This window comes from Dromiciops gliroides, chromosome 3 (assembly GCF_019393635.1).
Source record: "Dromiciops gliroides isolate mDroGli1 chromosome 3, mDroGli1.pri, whole genome shotgun sequence".
NCBI classification, from domain to species: Eukaryota; Metazoa; Chordata; class Mammalia; order Microbiotheria; family Microbiotheriidae; genus Dromiciops; species Dromiciops gliroides.
In genome coordinates, this window is record NC_057863.1 from 398,461,687 (window position 1) to 398,485,919 (window position 24,233).

Below are 24,233 nucleotides of genomic sequence, written 5' to 3' on the forward strand. Positions count from 1 at the left end.
GTCTATTCACCCTAGTACTAAGTTTGTTTTTGTTACATCTGGGGCAAGTCCTCAGAATACCCAGCCCTCTATTGCAATCACTGGAGTGTGCAGAACCCTGCCTTGTTCTAAGAAGTAAAAAACACTCATGAGTTCTTTTCTATTCAAAGCAAAAGTTCTCCTCTTATTTCCTCAAAAACTATCTAGTGATCTAGTACATTAGCCAATATACAGGTATACTTGAAGCATTATGAGAGAACACGAGAAAGGTTGTGCTCCAACTAGCCCAGGATTTTATCTTGGACAAAAGAAGTAAGGGATGGTTTCTGGGAGGCAGAGTAGTATTTATCTTCCAGGAAATCAACCTGTGAATATTAAGAGATGTGTCCCCAAACTCCTTAACTTCTAATAACATGTCTACCTATGACATTATCTCTTCTCAAATAACATCTTCAGCTCTTGAAAGACTCTGGGAAGAGCTTTCTTTATATATATATATATATTCATGCCTAGTGGTGCAAAAGTTCCCCCTGGGGTGAAGGAAGCTCTCAATCACATTTTCCAAACTTACTTGTTCAGCTGGATAGCATATTCCTTCAGGGCGAAGACATTGTCTGCAAAAACAATGATCTTGTCATTTCTTCGTTCATGGAATCTGATCAGAAATTGGCAGGCTCTGAATTTGTTGGGGTTCATGGTATATAGTAAGATCCGCTTCTTGGTTTTGATTGCCACATATTCCCTATAAAATTCAGGAGACATTGGGCACCAAACCTAGAGTGAAATAGGAAGATAGCTATAATCTCTCAAGTACAACATCCCCTTATTAAGAGCTCATGAAGCCCTTTCATTTATTAAACCTGGTATTCTAAGTTCCAAGATTTCCATGTGGTTATGGTCACCAACTAGGCATTCAACACTCACTTCAACCAGCTAGCACTTTCTCACATAGTTATCATTTGCCATGTGTACCTTAGGAGACAGCATGGTAGGAGTAAGAACAAAGAATTTGGCGTTGAGCTCTAGTTTTAAGTTATTTCTCTACTCCTTAATACCTGTATGACTTTAAGGTTGTTTAGCCTTTCTGAGCCAAAGTTATCTTATCTTTAAAAGGAGAGGGTTGGACTAAATGCCCTCCTAAGCTCTCTTCCAATTCTAAATCTATGGTTCCCAAAGGAAAAGTATCTCCATTAGAAAGTGATATACTAGTTACAAAGCTAGTAGGTGTCTGTGATTGGATTTGAACCCAGGTCCTTCTGACTCCAAGGTGTTCTATCCACCATGCCAAGCTACCTCTAAAAACGCTAAGACAAACTATCTTACCTACATTAAACAGTCAAAGATAGCTATAAATTAGAGAATTCAATGCTAGTGCGGCTAGACAAAATCAAGCACATTCATGCAGAGTATAATCTTTCTGGAAAGGAAAATGGAGTTATGTCATAAAAGCTACAAAATTTTTCATATTCTTTGCCTAATATCTCGGGAAAATGGAATGTTACCATAGCTGTAAAATAATCAATAAAATGTGGCAAGACTTCTATGAAATGATAGAGAACCAAAAAAACATACACTGTAAACAAAAAGATGACATGAGAATAAACAGGATGACTTTGTTACTACCTTAATACACACAAAATACAGTTAAATAGTCAAAGCATATGACTTTGTATACAATTTTGGGGGATATTCTTGTTTGTGTATTTAAATATTTGCACGTATTATTAAATAAAAACAGAGAGGTTTAAGTACACAAGTAGCAACCTGCTTTGCTGAGAAAACAGGAAAGTGTGTACTATAGTTCTAAGCAATGGAAAACTGCCATTGGATGACAAGGTTTTAACAACACAAAACACTCCACACAGAAGCATATCAATAATATATCCAGTCTATATTCTATGTCCAATGGGGGCATTTAGGGGCAATCTGTGGAAGGTCAACATATGCTTCAAAATAGCTCTAATTTCTTTTGATGACTTAAGACTATCAACCATGAATTCATGAAAACCCTTTTAAAAATTTATTCATATTTCTGGGGCAGGTAGGTGGTGCCATGGATAGACTACCAGCCCTAGAATCAGGGAGACTTGAGTTCAAATCCTGTCTCAGACCATGACACTTACTAGCTGTGTGACCCTGGGCAAGTCACTTAACCCCAACTGCCTCCAAAAAAATTTATTCATATTTCTAAGCTCTAGTGCATCTCAGGTATCCCCATTAGACTTACAACAGAAGAATTTGCCCAGTAAAAATACTCGGGCCCTTCCTCTTCAAGATTACAAAATGATCTCTGGAGTCTCCACTTCTTGATTTCTGGTTTTAAAGGCATTCTCCATATATGAAAAAATATTCCATACAATCTTATGTATTCTTTTGTTTTTGGGGGGTTTTTTGTTTTTGCAGGGCAATGAGGGTTAAGTGACTTGCCCAGGGTCACACAGCTAGTAAGCGTCAAGGGTCTGAGGCTGGATTTGAACTCAGGTCCTCCTGAATCCAAGGCCAGTGCTCTATCCACTGCTCCACCTAGCTGCCCCCTAAATAGCTTTTGATCTAAAATGTTTTCAAAGACCATCTAAAAGTCTAATACAGGAAAATATATATTATTTAGTGCACTGTCTTGGCAAAATAATTTTGTTATAACTTAAAATGTTCTAGTTTTTAAAAACCACCTCACTGGAAGTGGTCAATCACATGACTAAGAAACTATTTCTGTTAAAAAAATTAAAAATGTGATAACAATATAGGCTACTCAAGAAAATTTTCAACTAACTAGATAAGGTAGTGCCATCTGGTGGTCAAAACACATACCCTTTATACTAATGATTTATGTGCAACTTTTTGGATACTTACAAAAACCTTACCAATCCAATTTTGAGACATTACAAGAAACCATGTAGGATTTAAGAATATTGTCAGACCAGTTTAGTAACAATCATTTAAGCTATTAAAACACTACTGCTCAAATAATTTGCTTTGAGTGAAAAGATCAAAGCCTTTACAGGGTTTGAATATTATCAATGTACTCAGAAATAAGATCCTCCAAGCAATTAATATAGTGTCTTCCAGGAATACTAGAATCACTGGACACTGATGGAATGGCAAGATACTGAACAGCAACTGTGCCTCAGGTAGGCAAAACTATATAAGGTTTCTCTACCTCCATTTATTGTCCCTGCTCTAGGCCTCAGTTAAACAAAATTGCCCAGACCCCGTTCTGATATGACTCCCCTTTCCAGGTCTGTAATGACCTACTACAAAGAACAGCAGCCCTGGCTACCACATTACAAATAACACATATATTAGCCCTACGATCCTCCTCCTCCATACCTCTCCTCACACAAAAGGAAATAGTCATCACCTCAGCACACTGGACTTTGGCAATATAGCCATTATTCTGAAGTTCCATCCAATTGGCTTCATATAGTTTGGGTCCAATCAAGAAATTCAAGTCCACGATTTTGTCATCTTCACGAACGAGGGTAGCAGTCAAACCCAACTTGCAGTGAGCCTGGACAATGGTGAGGACTCGCCGAAACATTCTGGCTGGGGGAAAAAACCCACATTATTAATATTTTCAACAAATAACTATGACATGTCAACAGGAAATCCACACCAAGCTTGACATTACAAAGAACCAGCATATCGTCAGGACTTTTCATTTTAAAATACATGAAACACAACCCACGGGTTCTCTTTGTTAAAACGATTCCATGATAGACTAGATGGTATTAATTCCAAAATCCGAGTCAGAGCTTCTTAGCTCCTGACAGAAATGATGGCCTCTATAGAGGAAGGATCAATGAAGAACATAAGAAAACAGAGATAGTTTTAAAGTCATGCAAACAAGCACTGGCCCAAAACCCAAAATATAATATTGAAATTATAGGTCATTAAGAATTTAAATGAAAACTCTAAATATTTAGTCTATAATATTTATAGTATAGTTGAACCTCAAATTACATGGGAAAATAGGTTCCTGAAGAACACTGTAACTTGGAGCATGAAACCTTTTAACAAAAAGCTTAACTTTTACAGAAAGTTGAATGACTAGGAGGTGGAGAGAGAGGGATTCAGAAATGGTCTTTCTTCTTCCCTAAACAAACTCTTGCCTCATAAAATGAGTCCTTAGTGAAAAAGGAACTCCATACTTTTACTATCCTGCCCTGAAGAGCCTGGAATGGCAGGAGAAGATGGCAGAGGCCCAGAGTTGGCAAGGAATACTGGGAAGCCCCCTTCTTCAAAATTAGTTTCTTTATATATTCTACCAAATAAAATCATTTAGTAAAGCAAGCTCCTACTTTCAAATGTATCTATCCCTACTGGATACAAATAGCTTATTGAGAATCTTTCTGGAAGATTTTTAAACACACCCCCAAATTTAACTCTACTTTTAAAGTATACAATATGTGAATTATGATATATATATACACAGTTTTGGGGAACAAAAGCTTCGTTTTTAAGTGTCTTACTAATGATGGTTTCATACTATTATTAGCTAATATTTCAAGGCATAATACAGACTTATGGCAGGGCCCACAGTTAAGAACAATCAAGGTAAATCAGCATTTAAATAATCTTGATAATTTTTCTTTCTTCTTTTCCCCCTGATTGATCTGTCAGAACTGACTAGATCATTGCTTTTTACTTTAGAATGTGGCTGATGAGGAGCTTGTACACAGTTGTTTGCATATTACTTCCCCATTAGGATGTGAGCTCCTTGAGGGCAGGAGCATGGTTTTTGCCTTTCTTTGTATCCTTGGAATTTAACACAAGTGCCTTGGCACATAGGTGTATAATACTTGATGACTGAACAACAAAGAGTAGAAGAGTCAGCTCTGCCATTTTCTTGTTGTTCACTTGTGCTTGCACTTTAGAATTAACCCAATCTGAAATTTGTTGTTTTTCATTAATGAAAAATTTTATTAACAACTTAATAAACAATCATTAATATTTGGGTATATGAAAAACAAAAAGAAAGGTTACATATTACATATGAATTCCTGATACATTTTTCTTTTTAAAGTGTATATCATATTTTAAAAAAAGATAGTAACAAAACTGTCATTCATTTCCTTTTCTGAATTTTTGTTTTCTCCTGAATACTTTCCAAAGTTTTAGTGACTTTTGCTTCCTTCCTTCTCATTTTTATCACTGCCCATTAACTAGATTCTAAATCATTCACCCCAAATAGAAACCCTCCACTGTAACACACAAATATATTCAGGCAAAACAATTTAAACTGGCCATGTGTAAATATGCACGTCTCACTTTATACCTCTGGTCCACTTTAGGCCAAAAGATAGGTGGTACTCTTTGTAGGAATCTTATCTGTTTTATGAGGGTTAGTTTAGTTAAAACTAGATAACATAATTTATAAATCTGCCTAACCAGGCACAAACAAACTGAACTATGTCACTATATAACAAAAGAGAATGAAAATGTGAGGGTGCCACCATCAATACCTTTGTGTATGTAACTTCAATTCTTCCCTCAAGATACCTTTGTATATCTTTTGTGACATGTCTGAAATTTAGATTTGGTGAGGATAACTATATATGTAAAGACTTAATTTTTTTCTTAGATTAAAAATACAGTTAAAAGTTCTAATATTTTCCTTCTTCACTCCAATGAATTTTCTTGTTTACACCCTATTTTAATTTTTTTTTGGTGGGGCAATGAGGGTTAAGTGACTTGCCCAGGGTCACACAGACAGTAAGTGTCAAGTGTCTGAGGCTGGCTTTGAACCCAGGTCCTCCTGAATCCAGGGCTGGTGCTTTATCAACTGTGCCACCTAGCTGCTCCTACACCCTATTTTAGAGACCACTGCCCTGTATTATGAAGAAAAATCTAAATTATGTTAGGTATACTCTTTTAAGACTTCACCTCTCTAAGTGAAATTCTGGAAGGTTTTGTAATAAAAATTATTTAATATAAAAAACTTCTGATGCTTAAACACTGTACCTCGGTTATAAAGAAATTCCAACTCTGTAAAATACATCCTTCGTTAATGATATTGGATAAATGAGATATTATTATACAGTGAAAATTTAACAAGTTAGATTCCACTAAATCATATTTGTGATAATGTTTATAAAGGAAAACAAAAACTTACACTTTTATGTCAATTCTTTCTTTCTTTCTTTCTTTTTTTTTTTAAAGTGAGGCAATTGGGGTTAAGTGACTTGCCCAGGGTCACACAGTTAGTAAGTGTTAAGTGTCTGAGGCCGGATTTGAACTCAGATACTCCTGACTCCAGGGCCGGTGCTCTATCCACTGCGCCACCTAGCTGCCCCGTCAATTCTTTCTTAAATGACAATTCAAGTTAACAATAGTTATAATTAAGATCATGGGAAGCAGCATGTTAGGGGACAGAGGGACTGGCCTTAGCATCAGGAAAACCTCTGTTCAAGTCTTGCCCCATGACATATACTACTTTGTGATAAGAAACAAGTCACTTAACCACTCAGTGGCCCCTGGTAATGGTTAGCCATAGAAGAAAGGCTTATGTGCATTCTTCTCCAATTTTCTTGCTGGGAGTTTCCTATATAGATGAAGTAACAGACCAAAAACAAACAAACAAACACAAACCTAAGGGGAAAAATATTTAAGAAGACAAACTATACTAAAACACAAGTACTGCAGGGATTCCCTTTTAAACATAAGTGGCAAACTATTCAAATGTACATATGTATGTATGTATGTATGTGTATATATATACATTATATGCACACCCACACCCACACATACATACCTATATATTCTTTTTGTTTTGTGTTTTTTTTTTGCAGGGCAATGGGGGTTAAGTGACTTGCCCAGAGTCACACAACTAGTAAGTGTCAAGTGTCTGAGGCCAGATTTGAACTCAGGTACTCCTGAATCCAGGGCTGGTGCTTTATCCACTGAGCCACCTAGCTGCTCCCTTATATATTCTTATAAACAATTCTTATACACTCATTATAGTATAGGCTTGCCTCCAAAGCTTTATAACATTGTGCTAGGTCTCAACCTCTCTCCTCAGGGTAGCTATCACCTTATCACTATTTGGATACCCAAAGCAGCTAGGCAGGTACTAATGGAAAAATTCATTACCACTTACCTTTTGACTGCCCCCTAGATCACCTCATTATTGGTACTGGCAATCCTCACAGAATGTACTCTATGCTCCAGGTCAATAATCGGTGAATAATATTCTTGCCTCCCCACTTTTTATTTTGAGTGGGATAGTCAGTCACAGAGGGTGAACAATTTTCCCTTCCCTCCCCTGCTACCTCCTCAAATATCTTCCCCCTCTCTACTCACATGAGTTCAGGGCTCCATCACCTCTCACCTAGATTACTGTAATAGCCTTCTGATAGGTTTCCCTGTCTCAGACCCTTCCCAGTTCCAATCCATCATTCACAAAGGAGACTATATGCACTCCCCTAATCAAAAAATTCCAGTGGCTCTTTATTGACTCTAGGAGCAAATATCTATTTTTGTATAATTAAAAATGCACATAATTATTAATACAGATGTCTATATGTATAATTTATAAACACATATGTTGGAGGTACATGCTCAAAACTGTTTTACAGAAAGAGGTGTATACTTAAAAAAATGTGGAGACTACCTCACTATGTGAAACTTTGTGAGCTCAATTGAAGCACTGTTATGTGTATGTGCGTATGTAAGAAATAAAACTTCATTTCAATAATTTTCTTTAAAACAGACTTCCCAGGGCAGCTAGGTGGCACAGTGGATAATGCACCGGCCCTGGATTCAGGAGGACATGAGTTCAAATCTGGCCTCAGACACTTAACACTTACTAGCTGTGTGACCCTGGGCAAGTCACTTAACCCTCACTGCCTCAAAAAAAACCCAAAAAAAGTCCTCCCATTAACTTACCATTCCTTATTCCCACCTCCAATAGCTTGACTGAGTGGGATGTAAATGTACCATTCTATTAAACAAAGCTTACTGTTATGTAATCATAAACACTAATATCTGGGCCTCATTTAAAAATACTACTTTTGAGATCCCCAATGGTCTTAGCTCTCAGTTCTCAAAGTGCTATACAGGAGAGCTAAGAGCAAATACCAATGGTGATCTAGACATTAAAGAGCCAGAGAGAGCACAGAATGTTATTAAGAGACGTACCCAACTGAAGAATTAAAAAACAAAATAATGTTTACCTGACATGTAGTTTGCTGGTATTTTTGTTGTTATTCTCCCTATCTCTCCTCTAAAAGACTAAACAGCAGTTTACAGTCTCAACAAAAGGGCACTTAGCTCACCAGGTATGGTATGTACTTCGTCTAGGATCATAAGTCCCCATTCCTGAGTCTTGAGCCACTCCATAACTCGCTCAGCCTCCCAAGATCTCTTGGTGGTATGGCCCAGCATGGAGTAGGTGCTGATAGCAATGGAGCAACCAATGGGCTTATCTTTAGCATCTGAAGTGAACCGGCAGATCTGGCTGTCATCAATGGTAGACCACATCTTGAACTGTGCTTTCCACTGTTCCACAGACACGGCTGAGTTGCCAAGGACCAGGCACCTTTTCCGGACAGTGCACGCAGCAGTCACACCCACTAAAGATTTTCCAGCTCCTACAACAAAAGCCACAAAGCGTCATTCAGGGACAGGTCAAGAAAAATTGCAAAAAAAAAAAAAAATAAATCCAATTTCATTACTTGTTACCTAACAGAACAACTTTTATTAGAAAAAGAGAAGGAGCATTTCAATAATTTTCTTTAAAACAGACTTCCCAGGGCAGCTAGGTAGCACATTGGATAGAGCACTGGCCCTGGAGTCAGGAGTACATGAGTTCAAATCCGGCCTCAGACACTTAACACTTACTAGCTGTGTGACCCTGGGCAAGTCACTTAACCCCAATTGCCTCACTAAAAAACAAACAAACAAAAAAAAAAAAGAAAAAGAGAAAAAAATTATATTCATTCTCTGCTTTCAGCTATAAAATGACCCTGAACCCAAAACAACTTAAACTATTCCTTAAAGAAGATCAAATTAATGACATAAAGAAATTAAATAGGGGACAGTTAGGTGGAACAGTGGATAAAGCACTGGCCCTGGATTCAGGAGGACCCTGAGTTCAAATCCAGCCTCAGACACTTGACACTTACTAGCTGTGTGACCCTGGTCAAGTCACTAAACCCTCATTGCCCCGCAAAAAAAAAAAAAAGAAAGAAAGAAAGAAAGAAAAGAAATTAAATAGCTGTCACTGAAATATGCTGACTTATTCCATTTAAAAACAAATAAGCTGTTCCTGATTCTGAGGTCTTAGGGCTGATACTTCTTGGAAACATGAGTTTTAGGGACATTTATAAAGGAAGAGGGAAAAGGCTGGAAGCACCAAAGGGAAAAAAGGGTCTTTACTGACAAACAGTGCTGAACTTTGGGTTTCTAATGTTTAAAATTAGATTTGCCTTTGAAGGCAGAGACTGTGTCATATACTTTGTATGCCTCAGAGATTCAATGACCCCCAAGGTCACTTACCGCAGGGGAGGACGATGACCCCTGACCTAGCACGTCCGTTCCCAAACATTTTCCGAAGGCTCTTCTCCTGATAGGGTCTGAGGACAGCTGTAGGTTTCAGGTCTATGTTGATGTCAGGGTTGACAGAATCATTCCGGAAATCATATTCAGCCAGCAATGGGTATTCCAGATGGATGCACCGCTTCTGGAGCTCCTCGATCATTTCCTAGAAAAGAAGTATTTATGAAGTGTTTTTGACTATTTTAACAGAAGTAATGGTCTGGTAGAACTTAGGCTTAGAACACAGCTTTTTGAGTTAGTCTCTTCCTCTTCAGAACTTAACCAGTACTGACAGAGCTATGGAGCCACAGTAAGGAAATGCGGCCCAACAACACAGAACCCACTGAGCCAGTCATCACTCCAAGCATGTTTACAGATGCAGCTGGAAGGATGATAACTATACAAAGTTTCTATAAGCATCCGTTTTCATCATTGACAGCAAAACCACCACATATGGATTTTAACACTTTAGTTCCTGAGGTGTTATTTAAGGAAGTGGGTAATTACTCTTAGGAAATGAAGGCGAGTAGAAGAGATGGACCAGACCAACCCCAGCCACAAGAAACAGAAGAAATATATGCTGGAGGTGACACAATTTTGAAATCACTGTGTAATCATAGTGATTAAGCTATCTGAAAGTGGATACTTACCAAATGAGGAAAAAAATTAGAGATGGTATTAATACTTCAAAAAAAAACCTGAGAAGACATAAGTAACTACCAACCTATATGCCTACCATGTATCTGTCATTCCTTTTAGTGGATTATTAGCTTCTTGAAGGCAGCTGTTCAGTTGTTTCAGCCATGTCCAACTGTATTTGTGGTTTTCTTGGCAAAGATACTGAATTGGTTTGCCATTTCCCCTCTCTAGCTCATTTTACAGATGAGAAAACTAAGGCAAACAGGGTTAAGTGACTTGCTCACAGTCACACAGGTAGGAAGTATCTGAGGCCATATTTGAACTCAGGAAGAAGTCTTCTTGACTGGCACTCTGTCCACTGTACCACCAAGCTGCCTTTGAAGGCAGAGACTATGTCATATACTTTGTATGCCCCAGAGAACAGACTAAACATAGGACTTGGAACCTAGAAGTTAATTAATCAATGAGCATTTATTAATCACCTCCTATAAACCAGTCACTCTACTAGGAATTGGGGACACAAACACAAAAATGAAGCATGGGGGCAGCTAGGTGGCATAGTGGATAAAGCACCGGCCCTGGATTCAGGAGGACCTGAGTTCAAATTCAGCCTCAGACACTTGACACTTACTAGCTGTGTGACCCTGAGCAAGTCACTTAACCCCCATTGTCCCGCAAAAAAAAAAAAAAAAAAAAGAAGCATGGCAATTCATTCATAGTTCCTTTATGGCCTCCTACCTCAAGTAGATGGATAAGAGGAAGAGAAGAATGCTTGTTAGGTTTATGGCTGAGACAACTGGGGAGTGGCAATAGCCTCAGAGAGACCAGAAGGTTGAGACTATGGCCAATTAGCCCAGTCAGTAATTCATCTAAGGACAGAAAAATACACTTAGGGTAGGAAAATAAACTATTTTAACAGTGTGGTAATTAACTGAGAAGGGCCATTAGAAGTAGCACTGTGCTTCTCTTAATTACTTCTCTTCTTCTTATCTCCTTTCTCTCCCTTCAAAAGACCCCAAACCCAAAACTAAATTTTGTTCCTCTGAATGTGTGATTGAGACACTGGTGCACCGAAACCATGAAGGCCACCTCCCACTGAATGCAGTATTTGTCAGATCCTTTACAAGATGCTTTGTTTCGTAGTTAGAACAAGGCATACTTGGTCAGAGGTCAAGAGCTGAGGGGATGAGAGGTGAATGGGACTGAGACTGCTTAGCCTGGAAATTATGGCCTTCGAATCACTGGTGCAGTGGGAAGATGGTGCCTACGCTCTTTCCCTGATCATGGTTTTCTGGTAGACCAGTAATTTTCAAATGATCTCTCCTGGACCTATTTTCCAGGTCAGCAGTTTTTCCAAGAAGATATTTCACATTGCCCTCTATCTTTTTATTTATTTGGATTTGGTTTATTGTGTCTTGGTTTTTCGTAAAGTCACTGGCTTCCATCTGTTCAATTCTAATTCTTAGGCAATTATTTTCATCAGAGAGCTTTTCCATTTGGCTTTTCAAGCTGTTGGAGTTTTTCTCATGTCTTTCCTGCATCCCCCTCATTTCTCTTTCCATTTTTTCCTCTACCTCTCTAACTTTATCTTCAAAGTCCTTTTTGAGTGCCTCTATGGCCTGAGACCAATTCATATTTTTCTTGGAAGCTTTAGATATAGAGGCCTTGACGCTGACATCTTCCTCTGAGGGTGCACCTCGCTCTTCCTTATCACTCAAGAAACTTTCTATGGTCCTCACTTTTCTTTTACTTGACTTTTAGCTCCTTAAAGTGGAGCACTGTTTCCAGGCTTCAGAAGTCCCAGGTGGTATGATTTAAGGAGGATCAGGTTCTTCACTGGCCTGGCCTGTTCCCTGGTCAGTAGATGACCCCAGACCAACTTGCTAATCAACCAGCTTTGTGTGTTGTGGTTGTCAGCTCTGACAAGCCTGTGCCCCTCCCGGAGGGAGAGAATTTAAAACAAACTCCGCCCCCCCCAACAAATAACTAAATGAATTGGGGGGTGGGGTGAGGGAAGGGAGGTGAGAAAGGCTGTGTTATCAGGAGGGAGTCTAGAATCAGGGAGAGCCTGAAGATGGAAGGAGTAATAAAGGAAGATTTAAGATGAAATAATTTGTTGCTTTTACCAGCTCATCTGGCAAATGAACCACGTGGAAAATATATTTACTAACTTGCTTGACTTCAAAAGATACAGTCTGTGTTTCTTCCTCTTCCTCTTCATCCTTGTCCATTTGCTCATAAAACTCAAATAAGTCTGCAGGGACATCTGATTTATTCTGACCATCTGTTCCTTGTGATGTGGAGGGTCCACTGCCTCCTTCACTGGTTTTGGAAATCTACAAAGGAAAGGCAGAACCAAGAGCTGTAGCACAGGGGAGAACAACTAAGGGATACAGGATTAAGAAAAACATTTCCCCATTCACAATAGTTTCCCAGGAACCCAACATACAGCGGATTTGCTTGTGAAGGTCTCAGTGATGAGCTCAGTTTCTTCCCCCTCAGCATTTCTCAGGCGGCATTCTCTAATCACCTGGTCCTGGAGAAGTTCTTTAATGACATCTGGGTGAGAGCTTTCAACAAAATACCTACCGGGGAGGAAGGAGTAAAAGAACAGAGAGATACAGATCTAGTTGATCACTGACACTATCATTTTTAATATTCTATGCTATAAAAAATGTTTTGGTCACTGAACTCTCACAAGCCTCTGGTTTTGGCTAAACTCACGTCTGACCATTCTCCAGGCAATGTGCACCCGCTCTAGTTCTAGTTTCTTGTTACTACAAAAACCAATCTGCTTAGTTAACCAACTCTAGACATGATGGCAAAGTAAATGACCCCCTCAGGAAACAGGAGAGCTACGGCTCTTCTTTCCAAGAACTTCAGAAACATTCCCCATTATTCCCTTTAACTAGATGGGGGTGGAGGGGTGGGGAGAGTGAGAGCAAAAGCCTTGTGTACTAGTTTATCAATGAATTTTAATTCCCTCTCTTCCCTCTGGAGCCCATGACTTCTTACCTATTGTGCTTCAGCACTAGCTTGACTTTTCCATAGCTGACAGTACACAACTATAATTAACAACAAAACCAAACAAAGACAAATTAGGAAATTAGGAATTCAGAATCAGGAAAACATTAACATATCCAGACACGGGAAACATCAATTCTACAAATTCACTGTCCTTCAGAACATTGGGACATGCGAACAAAGTGACTAAAATGTCCATACCTTTTGACCCAAGATTCCACTACTAGGCTGATACCCCCAAGGAAGCTACTGTTGTTAAGAAAGTCTTCATATACACCAAAGTATTTATAGCAGCACTTTTTGTGATAGCAAAGTATTGGAAATAAAGTAGATGCACATCATTTGGAGAATGACAAAATAAACTGTGGTATACAAACATATTACTGTGCTTTTAAAAATGACAAATAGGATGAATAGAGAAGCATAAAAACAGCTAATGAAAACTGCAGTAAACAGAATCAAGAAAATGCTATACACAATGACTCCAACAGTGTAAATGGAATAATCACAGCAACAATCAAAAGTGAATTTGCAAAATTACAAAGAACAAGCATGACTCAAAAGAAGAGATGCGAGAAGACACTTCTACTCCTTTGCAAAAGTGGAGGGCATCTATAAATATTGTATATTTTTTCTTTTTTGTCTTTAAAAAATACTATTTGTTATGGGATGGCTCACTTGGAGTGGAAGCAGAAAACTTTAGTGATATAAAAAAAGACTAATAAAAACTAAAAAAAAAAAAAAAGTCAGGGGCAGCTAGGTGGCACAGTGGATGAAGCACTGGCCTTGGATTCAGGAGGACCTGAGTTCAAATCCAGCCTCAGACACTTGACACTTAACTAGTTGTGTGACCTTGGGCAAGTCACTTAACCCTCATTGCCCTGCAAAAACAAACAAAACAAAACAAAAAGTTGACTTTTTTCCGTTATTTTTCCTGCACTGTCTTTCTTACAAGAGAGTTCAATTTTATGGAGTCATTTATTGGGAAATCATTTTAGTCACTTTATTTGCATAATTTCAAATTGCTTTCCAAAATAGTTGTGCTGATTCAGAGCTCCACCAGCAGTGCACTTTGTGTCTATCTTCTCATAATGCCTGTTATTGACTAATCTCATCTTCTGTCTTTGCCAATTTACAAGGTGTGAGATTTAACCTCAAGGTTGTTTTGATGTGCACTATCTAATTAGTGATTTGGAGCATTTTTTCTTATGGTTGTTAATAGTTTGTAATTCTTTGTTCCTATCCTTCAACCAAAGAAAAAATGACATCTGTCTATGAATAAGCAACATTTCTCCTGTGTAGCTTTGTACTTTCCTACTGAAAGGGAATTGTGTTTCATCATCTGTTCTTTGGAATCAAACTTGGTCACTGTAATTAAACCTAACTTTTAGTGTTATTTACATTTAAAGTAGTCATTGAGCATGTTGTACTTTTGGTTCTTATTTTAGTCTACATTAGCTCATTTGTATTTTTCCTGTGTTACTATAAATTCCTCATATTTTTTGCCTTTTTTTTGGTGGGGCAATGAAGGTTGACTTGCCCAGGGTCACACAGCTAGTAAGTGTCAAGCATCTGAGGCCAAATTTGAACTCAGGTCCTCCTGAATCCAGGGCTGGTGCTTTATCTACTGACCTACCTAGCTGCCCCCAATATTTTTTGCTTTTTATATTGAGAGTATTTCATTATATGCATAAACCACAATTTATTCAATGATTCCCCCCAAAATAGGTACTTATCTTGTTTCCTATTTTTGCAATAGGTACTTCTATAAATACTTTTTTTTTTTTTTAGTGAGGCAATTGGGGTTAAGTGACTTGCCCAGGGTCACACAGCTAATAAGTGTTAAGTGTCTGAGGCCGGATTTGAACTCAGGTACTCCTGAATCCAGGGCCGGTGCTCTATCCACTTTGCCACCTAGCTGCCCCTAAATACTTCAATAATCCCACTGATCTGTGCAATCTTATTAATGTGGTTGTTCCCTCTAAATATGAAAGTTTTTTACCACACCTCCAAAGATACAGATGCAATTACCTCATACATGCCCTATTTAATTCTTATCCACGTCTTCCTATCAATTTGACACATGGAAGTTACCAAATGTACTGTGTGCTAGCCACAGTACCTTTTTTTTAAAAATATATTTTTAAAATGATCAAACATGACTTTTTCTCCTTTTTACCTCCCTATGGGGGAATAAAGGAAAAACAAAATCTTTGTAACAAATATGCATAGTCAAGCAAAACAAACTCTCAGGCTGGCCATGTCCAAGAATGTAACTCTCATCGTGCATATTAGTTTATTATTATCCATCTCTATCAGGAAGTAGGTATAATTTTTCATCCCTCCAATACAGGCTCTCAATTGGTTATTCCTTGTTCTTACCACATGACCAACCCCAAATCTTTTAAACTCACATGTTTCTTTAAGGATAACCTTAATCCTGCTTTTCCCTTGCAACTGCTTGTTTCTAAATGTTTTCCAGTATACTCATGTCAAGTAGTACCTCTTCATTGCTCACGAGATAAAATTAATATTCAATTCCTTGAAGTTTCTGATGCTCCCATGTCTTGTAACCATATGCTACCAGCAGAACAGTGGTATTAAAAAAATGAACCAGAGGTCCTACAAAAGCAAGTGGCAGTTTTAGAGGTTTGCTTACATATAGCCTGAGAAGAAAGATACTAAGAGTAGACTTTCTCAGCTTTGAGATTTACTTGTTCACTAACTCCAAGTTCAATATTTCAAGAATCAGACTTTCTAGAGAAGAAATATGTTTGAGTCCAAGAGCTCCTTGGAGAAAGTTCCTACGCAGGTCCCTAATGGGTATGTAAAGCCAGTGAGTTATTCAAATAGCGAAAGCTCAAAGTTCAAGCACATTAATTTAAAAACTTTATTATTCTTCAAGGAAAAATAATTTATGATTCGAAGGGGATCAAGACAGGCCAGAATCCACATGGTAGAGAATTAAATTTCTAGGTACAGTATGTTTCTGACTTCCTTACTGTTCTTGTTCGGGCCTGTCTGAATTTTTTTTCCCTTTTTTTTGGTGAGGCAATTGGGGTTAAGTGACTTGCCTAGGGTCACAAAGCTAGTAAGTGTTAAGTATCTGAGGCCGGATTTGAACTCAGGTCCTCTGACTCCAAGGCCAGTGCTCTATCTACTGCGCCACCTAGCTGCCCCCTGTCTGAATCTTGGTGACCTCATGGACCATGGCACACCAGGCCCTTCCATCTTCCCCTATCTCTCAAAGTCTATCCAAGTTCTGACTTTCTAATGGGCAAGTACATTTCATAAAAACGAATTAGGATATGAAATGAGCTTGCATGTAAATTTAAAAAAAATACTCAAGACTACACTTTCTTTCTTTCTTTCTTTCTTTTTTTTTTTACAAAGAAGCAAAATGCTCATGGAACTGTGCATACCCTTTGATACCACTGCTAGGTATATATCCCAAAGACATCCCCAAAAAGAGAAAAAAATTTATTTGTACAAAAATATTTCTAGCAGCTCTTTTTGTGGTGGCTAAAAACTGGAAATCAAAGGAATGCCCATCAATTGGGGAATCACTAAACAAGCTGTGGCATATGATGGTGATAGAATATTATTGTGCTATAATGACAAGCAGGATGATTTCAGAAAGGCCTGGAAAGACTTATATGAACTGATGTATACTGAAGTGAGCAGAACCAAGAGAACACTGTGCAGAGACAGAAATACTGTTTGATGAAGAACTGTGAATGACTTAACTATTCTCAGCAATACAATGATCCAAGACAATCCCAAAGGACTAATGATGAAGCAATCTACCTCCAAAGAAAGAAATTATATTGATGGAACAAACTGAAACATGCTATTTTTCCACTTTCTTTTTTTCATTTTTTTTTTCTTTTATTCAAGTCTTCTTATACAAAATTACTAATATGGAAATGTTTTACATAACTGTACATGTATAACCTATATCTGATTGCTTACAGCCTCAAAGAGGGGAGAGAAGAAGGAGAGAAGGATAGAATTTGGAACTAAAAACTTTAAATAAAAATGTTTATCTAAAAAAAATAAAGAAAAGATGCCATATTAACTAAGTCATAATGAATGAGCAGGAGAGAGGTAGATGCTAGTGAACCACATTTTGAGTAAATGTAGGCTATAATGTGTACAAATCCATGAAGGTAGGAAAGCATGAGACATGTTCAAGTTTGATGGGGGGGACAAGGTGTGTACATAAAGAAGGATTATGTGAGCAAAAACTAGAAATATAGGTTGTTGCCAGATTGGGGACTCTGAATGCCAAGATAAGGAGTCTAGAATTTGTTTGGTAGGCAACAGTGCTCACTAAAGATTTCTGAATAATGAAGGAATCAATCAAATCTGTATATTAGGAATATTAATCTGGTGGCAGTGAAATACAGGGTAGACTAGAGGAGTGAAACAATGGAGGTGAAGAAACAAGTTAAACAACAGTCTAGGAAAAGGTAATAGGATCCTATGAGATCTGACCTTTACTTCATGAAACACTTAATCTTGGTTTCTCAAAATCACTGATTCAATATCAATTATAGTAAATAGTAATAATGAAGCACTATAGAAAGAGTTACACTATATAATATAAATAATTTTTGATAGTCTCAAATCTAAATATGCCACAAGCATATGAAGTTATTAATGAAGCAGCACTCTATTTGGGGGGAAAAGGGAGAAAGGCTAAAATTTTTGTTTCAAAAAAGAAAGCTAGAAGAAATCAGTGGTAAAGAAATACATCAGTTGATCTATAACCAAGAGTATACATGCCAAAGGTGGCACTCAAGCTTGTCTCCATCACCAGAATCTCCCCCATCAATTTTAGGCTACTGCCCAAATCTGAGTGCTTTCTACATAAAAATAAGTAAACCTACCCCCTCAATCACTTCATGTGAAAGCAGTCCCATGATCATTTCTCCTTCAAAAAAACAAGGATCACATAATCATTCAGGAGAGCAAAAACCGAAATAATTATCTCTTTTCAAAAGAGAAGCAAGGGAGTAAAAAAGCAGTACAGTATATACTTTGTTAGAAAGTCTGTGCATCAACTGTTTCTGTTTTTCTTCAAAAGAAAAGGTTAAGTTTCAGAGTAGAGCCAGGGCAAGCTTGGATATAACCAAAAATGACTGTGATACAAAAAGAAATATACCAATAATTTAATTTTAAGAGCAGAGTACTTTTCAAAAGTTGGTTGATTCTTAAATAATATAGCATTAGAATCCAAAGTACAAAATTGTGCCAACGGTTTTAAATTAATAACTAGGATCAGAGGATCATACATTTAATCTTAGAAGGAACCTTCTAGGCCATCTGGTCCAACCTCCTTATTTTACATGAGGTCCAGAAATATTAAAATGATTTGCTCAACGTCATAAATGAGCAATTGACAGAGGAAGGATCTGAACCCAATTGACTTTTATATTCATCATAAAACACCTGGCAATTATAAAATGTTATTAATGGCATCTGCAGAAGCCTCTGGTACTGGTTAAGGTACAGTCACTTAGGGGCAGCTAGGTGGTGCAGTGGATAAAGCACTGGCCTTGGATTCAGGAGAACCTGAGTTCAAATCCAGCCTCAGACACTTGACACTTAACTAGCTGTGTGACCCTGGGCAAGTCACTTAACCCTCATTGCCCTGCCCCCCCCCCCCAAAAAAAAGGTACAGTCACTTGCCTTAATAAATTGCATGATTCCATCTGGAACACCAGTCTTGCTGAGCTTTTTGAGGTATTCAGTGATGTCACTTGTCTGTAATCCAACACTAACAGCAGCATACAGGGAATAAGCAGTCAGTTTGTATTCATGCACATGACTTGGTCTACATACAGGCTCAGCAATAGCCACTAGGAAGTCCTGGGCATATTTGTAAACAGGAGAGAAGGCTTCTAGGAAAACATGGCCATCAGGAGCCTAAGACAAATGACAAATATGACAGTCATAAGTTAGGGAAAAGAGTTAGAGAGACTTCTATCCTATAACACTCAAATAATATCGTAACAGATAACTTGTACACATATACACTTCATGGTTTAGATTATATTTTGAGACACCTTCCATTTAATATAAAGGTTACTCCCGTAACCACTCCTGAAATACAGGATGGGGAGAAAATGCTTCTCTCTTACATTATAAGAAATAAGAAATGCTCTCTCTTACATTATAAGAAACCCATACCAAGGCACCTCTTTTTAATCTGAGTCTACTGGTGAGTTAACATTTTCAACTGTAGCATGCCTTTACCATTTATTCAACTCTACCATTCCTTCAGGTACAAACTAAAGCTTCCTTTATATTCTATTTTAGACTGTTTTAATGGTTTTGTATGTAAATATCTTGTGGTTAAAAAAAGAAGAAGAAAAATAAAAATAAGTATCTTGTGGGCAGAGTCTATCATATACTTCCTTTGTATTTGCCAGAATGCTAAGCATATACCAGAGTGTCAATAATTGATTTGACTTGGAACTCTTACCACCCAGAGTGGGCGGGAGGCATGGTCTTCTTTTAGTGGCATCTGAAGCCTGTAGTCCTTAGCCCCATATTCATCCAATTTGGTCCCAGATTCATCTACTTGCTTCCCAGCTGCCGATGGAACTGCTTCCTGAGATTCATTCCCAGGGACGTCATCATCATCATCTTCTTCTTCATAGTGTCTTTTCTTGGACTTCTTTTTATCTGTAAATACAGTCATAGCAATGAAATACAGGCTAAATAGTTTCTGTTAGTTAATAAACATTTATTAAGTGCCTACTATGTGCCAGGCAATAACAGCACTTGGAATAGAAAAAGAGGCAAAGGCAAAATACAATCCCTGCCCACAAGGAGCTTATAATACAATGGGAGAGACAATAAGTAAACATGGGGAAGGCACTAGAACTAAGAGGGGTTAGGAAAAGCTTTCTGTAGAAGATGGGGTTTTAGTTGGGACTTGAAAGCCAGGGAAGCCAGTAGGTAGAGGAGGAGGAGAATTCCAAGAATGGGAGACCACCAAAGAAAATGCTTAGAACCAAGAGATGGAGTGTCTTCTTTGAGGAACAGCATAGAGGACATTATCGCTGGATGAAAGAGTAGGAGGAGTAAAATGTAAGAACACTGGAAAGGTAAAGGGGCACTAGGTTATTAAGAGCTTTGAATGTCAAACAGGATTCTGTATTTGATCCTGGAGGTGATTGGGAACCATTGGAGCTTATTAAATAAGGAGGAGACGTGGTCAGACCTGTACTTTAGGAAAAACACTTTAATGGCTGAATGGAAAAGATGAATTTGAGTGGGGAGAGATTTGGGGTAGGCAGGCAGCCCTACTAGCAGGCTATTGAAACAATCCAAGCATGAGTTGATGAAGGCCTGTACCAAAGTAGTGGCAGGATCAGAGGAGACTTAGGGAGGCATATTTGAGAGATGTAGCTGTGTTTTCCAGGAGAAACCCCAAGCCAAAATTCAAATGATACCATCAAGTATACTTTTTCAAGTTACTATCTGCAAGTAGCATTCAGCAAGAGTAAAGCATGTTCTAGTACTTTGCAAGACTGAGAGATGATATCTGGGGTGCAGTGACCCATAGAGTTTCATCAACACTGAATCTACAAATGACTGCCCATTGACCCCATGCCAACAGATGTGCCTGTGATTCCAGAATAAAAAAGCAATAGGGGAAACACGTGTGAGCTTTCTTAAATTTCTCATAGCTCTTTGCACACTCACTTTCTTGTATATCACAGCTATTCATGTTTATTATTCTTGTCCCTTAGATTGTAAACTCCTTGAATCATCAATTTTTGCATCCCTAGTAACTAGCACAGTGTCTCAGACAGAATAAAGCATTTAATAAATGTTTGTTAAACAGATGTGTGGGGGGCAGCTAGATGGCGCAGTGGATAGAGCACTGGCCCTGGAATCAGGAGTACCTGAGTTCAAATCCGGCCTCAGACATTTAATACTTAACTAGCTGTGTGACCCTGGGCAAGTCACTTAACCCCAATTGCTTCACTAAAACAAAAAACAAAACAAAACAAAAAAACACATGTGTGGTCGGAGCTCCCAGATCAGAAAGTACCCACCACAAAGTAAGCAATTAGCAAATGTTTGTGGACTGGTTGATGAATTTCAGGAAAATCATACACGCTATTCCCTTCTGTGTTATCAACATTCACTTATAGTATATTATGTTCCAGGAACTATGCTATACTCTGGGGCTATAAAGACAGTCCCTATCCTCATAGAACTATAAGAAGAAACAAATATATAGAGGAATATACAAAACAGACACATGCTCATTGGAGTGGGAGGATGCACCAGTATCTGGGAGGGTCAGGAAAGGCTTCTGGTAGTACTTGAGCTGTCTTGAAGAATACTAGACATTCTAAGAGGTAGGTGAAAGCAGAGTACAGGTACCAGGAGTGGCTAGTGCAAAGGAAGAGAGAAGTTAGATGAGTATAAGGAACAGGAAGTAGGCCAGGTTGGTTGGACCACTGAGTGTGTGGAGGGGAGAATAGTTTAATAAGGCTGGAAAGGTACATCCGGTATAGTGTGGGGTTTTAAAGGCCAAACATAAGAGTTTATATTTATTTCTCAGTGGTGATAGTCAATGCAGTTTACTGAGAGGGGAAGTGACTTAGACTCATACTTTAGGAAAATCACTTTGGCAGCTGTGTGGAGGGCAGAACGGAGAAGAGAGAAACTAGATACAAGGAGATTAATTAAATGATGATTCTAATAGTCCGGGCCAGAAGTGATGAGAACCTGAACTAAGGAGGTGTCTGTGAGGGGAAAGGGAACAAATGCAAAAGATTTTATAAAGGCAAGAACAAAAGGCGGCAACTAATTGGTTGGGTGCAGTAAATCAGAGTGAGGGATAACAGCAGGGGTGGGAACGAGGGACCGAAAGGTCGGCGGTGCCTTTGATTAAAAAGACAGCTAAGCCTGGGGTAAAAGAAGAGTTTTATTTTGGCCAAACTGTGTTTAAGATGCTTAAAAGTCGTCCAGTTCAAAATTTCCAATTAGCATCTGGTGATGCGGGCCTGGAGCTCAGAGTCAGTCTGGGCTGGATGTACAGGGTGTCTCAAAAGTCTCAGTGCGGTCTTCCGCGACGAGAGCTTTGGGACACCCCGTGGACACCTGGGAGTGTCCACACGGAGATGAGGGTTAAATCCACTGGGGCTGAAGCGGTTATCAAGGGGGGGGGGTGTAGAGAAGGGAGAAGGGCAGGGCAGAGACACCCACAGCCAGGGGCCCGGGAACCTGTGAGGTCCCGGACTGGGAAGGGGGCAAGGACGGGACCCAGAAAGGGCTCGAAGGGCGCCTTCTTCTACAGGGCCGGAGGCTCCCCGGGGAGGCCGCCAAGGGAGACTCCGGAGAAGCCTGGGGGGGGGGGGGGAGAGATGCCTCAGGATAGCGTTCACGGCGCCCCCTCCCCCGTCTCCACTCTCCAGGCTCACCGCGGTCGGATTTGTCCTTCTTGCCCATGCTGGGAACGGGGTCTGCAGCTTCGGCAGCGGCGACAACGACGGCGCCGGGAGACCCCCACGGGGCTGATCTTTCCGGGAGCCAGAGATGTATCCTCCGGCCCTGGGTCCCAGTCTGGAATGCGGCGCTCGTGACTTAGCTTCCGGCTAAGCAAAAGGAAGTCCCGCCTCCCAAAAGGGGGAGGTGGTGCGAGAGGGGCCCTGAGGGCGGCTGTGGGCGGAGCCATGGTGTGACGTCACCGGAAGCTTAGTCTCTTCGGAGTTCCTCCTTTCTGCCTGGTTTGCTTGCTCTTTTTCTTTCCGTTTTCCCTTCTTCGCTCGTCTCCCTGCTGTGGGGCGCTTTGGCGCTTGATCAATTAATGTTTGTTGCTCGACTGCTCTAACCCACAGCTAGTGACCACGGTATCAACCATTTCCATTAGTGGCCTTGGCTAGGCTAAAAACACTTTAGACCACACGTGCTTAAACTTTTCTTAGCACCGACTCATATATTAATATACATAATGATACATTTTATACATGGAATTTGGGGGGGATCCTCATCATTTAAGAAATGGTTGAACAAATTATGTAAACGGATGTGATGGAATACTACTGTTTGAAGAAATTATAAAGGAAATGGTATCAGAAAGTAACATCTCAAGGAGTTCAGTCTAACGGGGAAACAACATACAAAAACAACTTACAAACTAGAGACATATAAGATAAATTGGAGATCATCAACAGAAGGAGGGTTGGGAAAGGCTTCCTGTAGAAGGTAGGATTGTTGTTGCCCAACGTCAGGAGGGGGATGACTTGACTTGCAAGTGAATTAGATTTAAGTGAAGCAGAGCTGCGCAGGGTCATCAGCCTCCTTCTGACCTAAGGCAGAAGTCAAGAAGACTGGCGATGGCCCAGCAAAGGTAGGATTTTAGCTAAGACTTTAAGGAAGCCAGGAAAGCCAAGAGGTAGGGAGGAAGAAAGGATTCCAAGCATGCGGGGACAGACAGTGAAAATGCACAGAAATAGACTTTGTGTGCAAGGAACACCTGGGAGGCTAGTGTCACTGGACCATAAAGAATGAAAGGTGGGGGCGGCTAGGTGGCGCAGTGGATAAAGCACCGGCCCTGGACTCAGGAGTTCCTGAGTTTAAATCCGGCCTCAGACACTTGACACTAGCTGTGTGACCTTGGGCAAGTCACTTAACCCCAATTGCCCTGCACAAAAAAAAAAAATTAAATTAAAAAAAAAAGAATGAAAGGTGAACGAAGACTGGAAAGGTAGGAAGGGGCCAGGATATGAAGGGCTTTGAACACCAAACAGAGACCAGAGTCTTTGAGTTTATCAAACACTGTGCTGCAGTTTGTTTTCTTCCATTTGTTATGTATCTAATCTGTTGCACTAATCCACCTCTCTCTCTTTTAAACCACGACCAAATCATTTAAACAATTACCATTTTGTAGTATACTTTGAGATCTGGTACTGATAAACCCTCTTCATGCCCTCTTTTTGTCATTATTGACCCTGTGGTTCTTGACATTTTGTTTCACCATATGAACTTTGTTATTACTTTTTCTAGCTCTTTGCTAACTTGATTAG

General features: G+C 39.3%; 1 protein-coding gene across 1 annotated transcript in view; it reads right to left on the bottom strand.

Annotated features, from left to right (window-relative positions):
• Positions 1-22,796, bottom strand: part of ERCC3 (ERCC excision repair 3, TFIIH core complex helicase subunit) — a 44,700-nt gene extending 21,904 nt beyond the window's left edge. The window contains exons 1-10 of the mRNA XM_043998094.1: positions 22,629-22,796; positions 19,667-19,869; positions 18,871-19,107; positions 13,168-13,217; positions 12,602-12,737; positions 12,324-12,488; positions 9,475-9,679; positions 8,253-8,567; positions 3,338-3,522; positions 551-753 (exon numbers count right to left, since the gene is read on the bottom strand). Of these exons, the coding sequence (XP_043854029.1) occupies positions 551-753; positions 3,338-3,522; positions 8,253-8,567; positions 9,475-9,679; positions 12,324-12,488; positions 12,602-12,737; positions 13,168-13,217; positions 18,871-19,107; positions 19,667-19,869; positions 22,629-22,656 (1,727 nt within the window). The 5' untranslated portion in view covers positions 22,657-22,796. The remainder of the gene's footprint in view (positions 1-550; positions 754-3,337; positions 3,523-8,252; positions 8,568-9,474; positions 9,680-12,323; positions 12,489-12,601; positions 12,738-13,167; positions 13,218-18,870; positions 19,108-19,666; positions 19,870-22,628) is intronic.
• Between the last annotated feature and the right edge of the window lie 1,437 nt (positions 22,797-24,233).